The sequence below is a fragment of the Wyeomyia smithii genome, chromosome 2 (assembly GCF_029784165.1).
Source record: "Wyeomyia smithii strain HCP4-BCI-WySm-NY-G18 chromosome 2, ASM2978416v1, whole genome shotgun sequence".
In the NCBI taxonomy this organism is placed as follows: Eukaryota; Metazoa; Arthropoda; class Insecta; order Diptera; family Culicidae; genus Wyeomyia; species Wyeomyia smithii.
The window spans coordinates 176,451,216-176,461,488 of record NC_073695.1 but is presented as its reverse complement, the minus strand read 5'-3'; the positions used below and the strand labels follow the sequence as shown (position 1 = coordinate 176,461,488).

Genomic DNA, 10,273 nt, shown 5'->3' with positions numbered 1-10,273 from the left:
TCAATTTTCAGAAAAAAATACACCTTGATAATATTCGCTGGATTTATTTATCACTCTAAATGACAGATTTTTGGGTAGCCAGCAGTGAAACTATACCAAACATTTGAAACATAACATTCAAACACATATGAACATACATTAACACATGCAAATAACATGTTTCGAAACGTCACTGTACTCATTTTCAGGTTGGACTCGATTATATGTAGAATCGATTATATATCATTCGATAACATATCATTTTAGATGCGATTATTAACAGTAGGATTTTTTTTTTATTTCAAATATGACTTTCTTTTCACAACTTTTGAACCACGTGTTCAACCATTATAAAATTCAAAAATTGACCCTTAACTAGCCCGTTTATCTGATCTATTGTATTGTTGTGATGAGTATTGTTCAAATCGGTTGTGTAGTTTCTGAGATAATGAAGATTCGTGATTTTCACATTTTGATACATTACAGACAAAGTTACAGACCGATTACAGTGAAATTCAATAGACGCAACTGGACCTTTCATTTGACACTAATTTTGTGGAAATCGGTTCAGTCATGTCTGAGAAAAGTGAGTGAGTTTAAGTAGCCTTCGGAATATGTTTCTTTTCATAGCTGCATTTCACTTTTTTGAACATAACAGGCGAAATAAAAGTCCGATTGCAAAACAAATCAATAGGGTCTTATGAGGTTACTAGACCTTTCATATGATCCGTCCAGCCATCTCTGAGAAACATGAGTGAGATTAAATAGTCTCCAGAACACGTTTCTTTCCATAACAATTGAACCACATGTCTAATCGAATCTAAATTCGAAAGTTAAGATGAAACCTCATTGAATCCTAAAATGGCCGACTTCGAGTCACCACTTCGAATTTTCGAAAGCACAAAACTCGGAAACAGTTAATGCGTTTCCTGTGAAAATGCTATTTAATGTTTGCTGTAGTGAAGCAAACGACGGAAAAAAACGAACCTCTTAATAGAATGATGTCATGTTATAACCAATATTGTGATTCAATCGATGTAACAATGAACAAATCCACACTTAAGAAAATATTTTTTTTGAGGTTAGATTAAAAAAAAGTAAAACTTATATGGTCTACTTACGATTGACGACAAATAAATAAAATAAAATAGAATTTTCATAGGGAACGCAACGAGTGTTTCCAAGTCTTGTGCTTTTGAAAATTCGGAGTGGTGATTTGAAGTCGGCCATTTTTGGATTCAATGAGGTTTCACCTTAAAGGTTTTTTAGGTAGCCCGTTCATTTAAAATCATATATGTAAAAATCAGTTGTGTAGTTTCTGAGATAATGAACCGTCGTGATTTTCACATTGTGTTAAATAATATACAAAAACAAAAAATTCGGTAACAATAAAATTTTATAGGGTTTTATGGGGCAACTAGACCTCTCATTGGGAAATAATTTTATGTAAATCGGATCAGTCATCTCTGAGAAAATCGAATGAGATTGAAAAGTTGCAAATACACACACACACACACAGACACACACACACACATACAAAAAATGCTCAGCTCGTCGAACTGAGTCGAGTGATATATGCCATTTGGCCCTTTGGAGCACTTTGATACCTTCGGTTTTGCAAAAATAGTTAAACAGACAGATGACTTCGGAAAACCTACTGTGCCAATGCGGTGCATTATTTTAGCAAAGACTGCGTATTTTTGGAAAAGGTGTCCTTACGCCTAACGAGGTATGGAGTGCTGAACTAACAAAGGTAATGAACTTCATCAAAGTGGCGCCCATTTAAATCAGTCGAAATAAACGGGCCTCAATCTCCTGAATTTTGATCAATACCTACAATTTCAATGATGAGAACGTAAACTCTGATTATCTAGCTGTCTTACGAATACATAAAATTCCGTTCAACATAGAAAAATCTTTGAAAAAACATCAAACGAAAAAAGTTGCAGCTATTCAGACCAGGGATGTCATGTAGAAAACCTCATGTTGTTTTCGACGAGTTTTCTACGTAGAATACCTCTGGTAGATTACCTAACCAAAAACGAGTATTCTACGAAAACCTGCAAGATTTTTGAGAGATTTTTTTGGTGAATTACATGGAGAATAAACGAAACTTAAGTTTAAAAATATTATTTATTTTTAATTGTGATGATTATTCTGTGTGAATTGAGAACTAATTTGACATTTAAAATCGTTGCTTTGATTCTCCATCGATTGAAATTGTTTTTGATGTGTTTCATAAGTTTTCGGATTAGAAATACCTCCTTAAAAATATTCTAGGGCCTTCTAGCCAGTACAAACAACAAACCCAGGTATATTCAATTTTATCTTTGAAACTTTATATAAATTTGTAAATTAAAAAAAGTAGCAATTCAGAACCCAAAAATTGAGTAATTACTTAATTCAAAACTGAGTAATACTGTACCCAAAAAGTGAATAACAATCATTCAGTTTTCAAAACGCCTTGTTTCTCAATTGTGCGTTTACGGAGTTACTTAGTTTATGAGTTGTTCCACTTTTTACGAAAATGCGTCAAATCTTACTCATTTTAGAGTTGTTTTTCCCAAGGGTGTAAAGAATTCTTCCTGCAACCGTTTAAAGTTGCTTGGAATTTTTTTTATATATGCCAGGGGAACCATGAACCACTGAGATGCTGGGTACGCTCTATATGAAATTTGACAGCGATAGCATAGTTTTGTAGAAATCAGGCCTTAGATGCGCCTTTGCTGTTGCACTGATTTTGTATGTGACTTATATTATGCGATTTTGCTTTCATTAGCATTTTTGGATGACAACAAATATGTTGTTGAACCGTGAATAATGATTGAAATTATTGAGTGAAAACTTTGTTTGCTTATTTAAGTTTCTTTATCATTGCTTGTTTCGCCATAATAACAAAGTAGTCCGGAAAAACACTTTCTTGCTTCTTCGTGTTTCTTTTTTTTGTTATATTAATTCTCCCGTTACTTAAATACACCTAATCAGCGCAGCGAATGGCATTTTATGACTCATACTGTGAATTTCGAGTGTTTGAGAGTTTTCTACTTGCAAGAGGTTTTTTTCACCGTAGAAAACGTAGAATACAGTTTTCTACGTAGATTACTTACGAGTCCCGAAAAATCGCGTAGAATACCATTCCTGATTCAGACGCTTTTTGGGTGCTTATAAAAATCCCCTGCAAAACAGATGCAAACTGGTTCGGGGTGGTTGGAATAGTGTCCCTCGATAGGAAACTTTAATTGATTATTGTTAAAGTTTGCTAAATCGGTTTTAGAATTTGAAAACAAGTGCTGACAAAGAGATAGATAGAGAACAAATTGATATATTTATATTAGTATTTCACCTAACAGATTTCGAGTATTTCGTCTCAATTCACAGGCGGCTCCTAAAGGAGGAGTTTCTGGCAGCACGGCCATTGGTAGGCGCGTTAAAAATTAATCCGTCATGTTTTCGCGTAATTCGAGTGTATTCTGCTGGATTTATGGAAAAAGAGTCTGCAGTTTAGATTGACATAATAGTTCAAGTTTGCATTGTGTGAAGTTGGCATGAAAAAAGAACGATATCATGTGAAAAACGTCCGGCGTTTATTTTTCTATCTTTTTTGTAAGCCAGCATCCAACGAAGAAAAAAAAATCACAGTGTTACGTCATACAATGGCAAGTGCTATAGTAAATGTTGAACGAAGGCGAAAGGAAAAGGGTAGAAGAACCTATGTAAAGCTAAGTATTCTGTTTTATTCGTTCAATTATTGTTTCATATGACTAGCGCCAGTTAGAAAAATTTGTTTCAATAAGAAAACGCTAAAAAGATAATTCTAATTGGAAAATTTTGCTGTAACACCTGCATTGTCTGTCTGTAGGGATGTGCAAGTTGTTACGTGTTAATCGTTATTTCTCCGATATATACACAGAAAAAAAATATTTTAATTTTAAAAGTTGAATAAATCTACAAGCAGTACGTGTTATGTTTAATTGTTGCGTTTCATGCGTCTCGTATGAGCAGTGCACTAATCAGAATTGCCCCAATAGGTGAGAGCTTTAAACCTTTGTACACGCTGGCTCTCACAACACGGAACTGGTAGCATTAGAATTTAATTCAGAAACTTATCGCGTCCTGACCGAACGGTTTCGAACATTTGGCCCAGTTTTATACCCTTGTTTTATGATTTTTCTAGCTTTTGAACAAATATTGAAACACATAGACAATTTTTATTATTTATGTGAAAATCTTTTTGTTCGGAATAGCAACTAAATTTTGATTGCGATTGCTTTGGCATTTTATCAATCAACTTAGAATTCTGTCTTGTTCGAAATGTATATTGCATTTTTTTAAATGATTAAAGATTATCGGGGCGAGGCACCGTGTCCTCTCGCATTTGCGTCGCTGAGAGGGAACAAAGCGGTCGTACATAATGCTCCGGTGTAAACGTGTCTTCGGCCTTGGTGAGCTTGGCTCATCTAAGGATTATCGGTGTATTGTGATTTCCGAGATGTACCAAATCATTATTTCGGAAACTGCCAAATCATTACGATTCAGAGTAGGTTTGGTTCGTTCGATACATATTGTAATTATCCAATCGCGATAAAGACAAACCCTGCATGGATGCCAAATCTATTCCTTTTTTGACGCTTTCACGGCATTAAACGCGAAGTTTGGTGTGATACAGACTGTTAACGATTGGTAGGTTGCCGAAGATTACTAGATCGTGGCGCGGATCTATTTATATCGTCTCCTGGTGGCCGGTTGCCCAGAGACCGGGAAGTAACCATATCGTGCGCGAATTTGTGTAGAAAAGATCGCACCATCAACCTCGATGGATCCAGATCAATTCCTTTCCACTAACACTAATTCCTTCCTTTGATACTTGTGGATGATGCAGAGGATTCTCCGGTCTTTAGAAGCAACAAGTATTAAACTAACACTCCCGATATCCCTTCCTCTATTGATCTGCATTGGGCGTGGCCAGCTTCGTTATTGACCAGTGAAAAGGAAGATCACCAGGAATTGTACACTGAGAATGGCTTGCTACTCCTAGGCACCATTTTGATGGTTCTTTGTGCAATTTCAGCTGATTCTGGTCAATCGCGGGCAACACACGGGCGATCAAATATGGTAGGCTATTCACAGGCGGCCCTAAAGCTGCTTAAAATATGTTCCCTACCCTATATTAACGCGGAGTATACCACAATATATCTAACCAATGGTAGAAGTGGTCATAAGCTCCTACAAGGAAAAAAAAGCTCTCTGATTTAAAGTGATTATTAAAATTGTTTGAGAACATTAGAATACAAATATTATGTGAACTGTTTTTGCCTTTCTCCTAGAAAGGTATAGCAATCACTGGCTATTTAATCTCACATATGTTTCTCAGAGATGACAGGACCGATTTTCATAGTCTTGTTGCTCTTTAAGACCCTTTTTATTTTATTTTTTGTTATCGGACTCTTACTTTACCTGTTATGTTTAAAAATGTGAAATCCAGCTATGAAAAGAAACATATTACGAAAACTATTTAAACTTACTCACTTTTCTCAGAGCTGAACCGATTTCCACAAAATTAGTGTCAAATGAAAGGTCTAGTTGCTTCATAATTCCATATTGAATTTTACTGTAATCGGACTGTAACTTTGTCTGTAATATATCAAAATGTGAAAATCACGAAACTTCACTATCTCAAAAACTACACAACCGATTTGAACAATGCTAATATCAAATGAACGGGCTAGTTAAGAGTTAACTAATGAATTATTATGATTGGTTCAAAAGTTGTGAAAAGAAAGTCTTATTCGAAATAGGACAAAATCTCCTATTATAAATAATCGTATCTAAAATGATATTTCATTGATTTATATATAATCGAGTCTATATGTAATCGAGTTCAACCTAAATATGAGTACAGTGACGTTTCGATATACCACGATTAAAAAAAAAGGAAAAATTTCACGTCATATATTTGAAACATATTCATTTCATGTTATTTGCAAACATTTTCAAACATTTTACAGTAAAAAAAGTTTTGTTTCAGGTGTTTTTTATTTTTATGAGGCATTATGAATTCTCTAGAACTTATTCTCGGACAGTTTTTCTATACAACTTTGAATAAAAACTATTCCAAAATGTATGCGCCCTTTTAGAATATTATTCTCGGGTCTAAAAAAAACATTTGTAGAGCAACATGTCAAAAGGATCTATCTGCTTTGATCGATTTTTTGATCGATCGGTTTCTTTCAACCGCTACGGCTTATTAAACACGTTTCATGATATGTCCTTTACACCATTTGATAGCGGAGAATCTTATCTAGCTTTTTAAATGAAAACCACGTTGGGAAAAGTTACTTTAGCTGAACTATTAAACAAATGAAAAGTCAATCGAGAAAATCGATGAAAGTAGATAGACCCTTTAGACATGTTGCTCTTCATTTTTGAAAACACTCCGTTTGCTAAACCAAATACGTGTGCAAAGTTTCATCCGAGTCAAAAAGGGTCGAATAAATTTTTGCGTATTTTTAAGGCATTTGACTCGATTTTGCTTTTGCATAGAAGTTGTCAGATTCCATTGATGCCAAAACTTTACAACCCCTCAAAAATGACTAAAATGATATAAATCCGGAGTGATTCGCGATTAGGGCGCAACTAATAAAATGTAAACAAATCTTTTTATTTCTTTATTGATTTCGAAAAAACTGACAAAATTCATGGCAAGAATTCTTTCTTTTGTAATAATCGATAAAACTATTTAAATCAAGTTTTTAGTGAAGGATGACAAAACAGTTCACCCAAAACAAAAGGTACTTTGGAAATTGGCTCTTTTCAACGGGCTTATTTGTGAAATATCTCGTGAACAGGCGATAGTAATGGGCGTTATGTTTTCAAAACACAGGCGCATTTAAAGGGGGCAACTGAGGGACAAATAAAAACAAGGAGAAATAAAGGTGGGCGCATCTCGTTGTCAGAATGCTTTAAGGCTCATTTGGTGGAGGTTAGAAGAAAAGCGCGAATTTTAACCATCAATGCACAAATTCAATGTAGTATTGTTAGGAAACTATAAGACAGGTTTATCTTACGTCGACTTTTGGTATTGATGTTAATGTTAGTCAATTCCTTTGAAATTAGGATTTGAAAATGTACTTGCAAATTTTTTAACTGATATTCCCCAATGTTCATCTTTTGTCAGTTGCGCCCTAATCGCGAATCCCTCCGGAAATGTCAACCTAGATACTCGGGATTTATCATGGCCTTGAGTTAGGGCCACAAAATTTCAATGTCAGTGTTTATACCTACATGCAAATGATTGTCATTAAACGTAGCTTTCTAAAGTGTTATGCGATGCCACTGATTAATATCACTCTGTTGGACAAAAGTGCTCACATTTTGTACTAAAACACTTTAGACCTTCAAATTATTCTAATCAATAATTTTCGAATGGGTATGAAAAACTTTTGTGAATATTGTGAAAAAGGGAACCAACAAGACCTAATTTTTATGATTGAAGCTCTCATATTTATGTATATTAGATATTGATAGACTACCCATGGTAACAGATCAACAATAAAAATTATTGACTTACACTATTAGAATATGTATTGAAAGTCTAAAACTAAGATAACACAGTGATCAACAGTTCGTTAACAAATGGTTCCCATAACGGCTAAAACTCCTAGTTTTACAACACTGAATATCTATCCGAAAGCCGGTGCGCACGTTACTCCAGGAATACATGGTTTTACGCATTCGATTGTCTTATCGCAGCAGGCGTGATGCGGCCAATCACATACAGAATTGTCCTCGTTAAAGTGCAAACCACTTGGACATTCAACTAGACAGCGGCGGCCAGTCTCACACTTGTAGAACTTGGAGCAGTCGGTGTCATGCTTTATTAGTTTGGGCTGGGCAGGATTTACTGCGGGGCATGACGCATGAAGCTCGCAGTTCTGAGGACATGTGTTGCAGGCTGCGAAAAGAAAATTGATGTATGTTTATTGATTTATAAAATTTGGTGTTAGTGATTAACGTAGAATTAGATCGAATTATATACTTGGAGGATCGGTTGGCACTGGATCAGGCGTAGGCCCTGGTGTTGGTGCTGGAGTTGGTGCAGGAGTTGGTGCTGGAGTTGGCGCTGGAGTTGGTGCTGGTGTTGGTGCTGGTGTTGGTGCTGGTGTTGGTGCTGGTGTTGGTGCTGGAGTTGGAGTTGTCACTGTTGTTGGAATTGTTACTGTTGTCGGCCCTGTTGTAGTGTATTCATAAAACATTAGTACTCTGTTGAGATTTTTCACCGTGTTTTAATTTGATCGAATGCGTATTTGTAAAGTAATTCTATTCTTTTTGCAATTAAATCTATGTACCGATCATACCAGCTAAGTTGTCTTGATAAGATGTTTTAATCCTAACTGAGACTGAAAACTGTAGATATAAGAAGAATATAAAGATGGAAGGTACTTGCGGGAAAATCTGTTTTTCAAAAATTTGAACGGGTGAAAATTTTGGCTATTTTGCGTGTGGAACATTGCGTTCAATCGAAACAAAGTTTGATTTATTTTTCTCTCTCAGTTTTTCTTTCTTTAATATATTAACACATTTCTCACGCTCGGTTTTCTCACGCTTTCTATTTCGATTTTATCACGCTTTTTCTTAAGATCACGAAATCAAGAATAAGGTTGTTTCAACTGTAGAAAGTGCACTGAAAACATAATTCTCATATGTGTCTTGTGTTCTTATTGCGTGTCTATAGTGTTGTGAACTCAATTTATTTGCTCATTTTTCTGGATAAGACAACCAAGAGTCATATTTGTTACAACTTATGTGTGTTATAGTTTTGTTAAAAAGCAATCGTGAAAAGCGTCTTTTGTTTACTTTGAAGCAAAAGATATGTATTTTACGAGCAGTTGAGAAAGATGTTCAATTAAAAACTCAAATTGACCGACAGTTGGGTGTTTATAGAAAGTCAAATTAAAATTTAAAAGTATCTATCGATTATAACTTACCTGGGGCACATGTTTGATCCTCACAAGGAACGTAACATTCGACAGTCGGATCGCAGCACGCTCGCCAGGGCCAATCGCACGCTGTTTCGTTTTTGTTATAGTGCAAACCATCCGGGCAAGTATATTCACATGCTTCTCCCCTGTCACACTTGTAGAACTTCGAACAAACCACATGTGGTAGCAGAATCGGTTTCAATGGATTCACTGCAGGGCACAGCGGATTGGTTTCGCAGAGGCGCTCCGTTGAATCTTCTTGTACGCCACAATCGACCGTCGAATCACAACAGGCTCGGTTCGGCCAGTCACAGGTTTTTTCTACGACATTGAAATGTAGTCCGGAAGGGCAATCGTGTTCGCAGCCATGACCGGATTCACATTTTATGAACTTTGCACAGTTTGTGGGATGTGGGAAAAGTGTCACCTGCGCTCCATTCTTCGATGGACACCGAGGATCAATAGGACAGGTTTCCCAGCAAGTTTCCGTACACGGAGCATTTTGAGCGGTAGCCACTGCCCCGAAGAGGGCTAAAGCGACAATGAAATTTCTCATATTTTCACAATATCTGCTAGTTTTTTTCGCTTTATCGGGGCCTGGCTATAAGAAACTTTGTTATTGTATCGCTGATGTGAAACTGCCATCTACTCAAAAGAATCTAATTATTTATAGTCCGCGACTGCCGACCGAAATCAATTCCAGAGATGACTACACTGAGATTCGTAGAATAGCAACCTCTTCGATTTGAAAAATGTTTACTTGAAATTGAAGCTGGTAGAGTAGATCGTATGACGATATGATTATATTAACATCGAATTCCTATTTATCTGCAAAAGCTTTTATGTGCGATAAGTTCGACGCAATCATCTTGTTTTGGCAATTTGCACCTGTAGACAGACATGGCTAATGGTTTGGTTGCTATCGGTTATCGGGTTGCAGACAAAAAGTTCAGATAGTGTGTTGTGAACATACGAATTTCAGTTGAAATTTTGACAACTAGATTGCTATGTAGTAAACAACTGTAATTGCATATGGAAACAATTTATTCAGGTCTGACTAATTTTGAGGACTATTTCTTCATTTGGGTGTAGTTTTCGAAGACCTTCAATCTTATGTTTATAATTTTTCCATAGCTAAATTTATAATTTTTCAAACCATGTCTACACAATAGTATTTCAATAGGCAGAATTGCAACATTGGATTATAGAGCTATGAAGTTTGTACGCTTAGCTTAACACTCTTCAGCTAGTTAGTTTTTAAACTGCTGTAAACAGATGTGAAATAAATACCGCGTTATAGCCTACAAACAATGTTG

The 10,273-nt window shown here is 35.8% G+C and overlaps 1 protein-coding gene across 1 annotated transcript; it reads right to left on the bottom strand.

Annotated features, from left to right (window-relative positions):
- Positions 1-7,456: 7,456 nt before the first annotated feature.
- Positions 7,457-9,614, bottom strand: LOC129721881 (nematocyst expressed protein 8-like). The gene is made up of 3 exons (XM_055674967.1): positions 8,964-9,614; positions 8,015-8,206; positions 7,457-7,930 (listed from the first exon to the last, which is right to left on the bottom strand). Exons 1-3 carry the CDS (start codon positions 9,511-9,513, stop codon positions 7,659-7,661), a joined length of 1,014 nt encoding a protein of 337 aa, XP_055530942.1. The 5' UTR covers positions 9,514-9,614; the 3' UTR covers positions 7,457-7,658.
- Between the last annotated feature and the right edge of the window lie 659 nt (positions 9,615-10,273).

Coding starts and splice junctions, on each gene's coding strand:
- LOC129721881 (XM_055674967.1), bottom strand. CDS start 9,513: ATGAGAAATTTCATTGTCGCTTTAGCCCTCTTCGGGGCAGTGGCTACC. Junction 8,207..8,963: donor GGATCAAACATGTGCCCCAG/GTAAGTTATAAT, acceptor ACACTACAACAG/GGCCGACAACAGTAACAATT. Junction 7,931..8,014: donor AGTGCCAACCGATCCTCCAA/GTATATAATTCG, acceptor TTCTTTTCGCAG/CCTGCAACACATGTCCTCAG.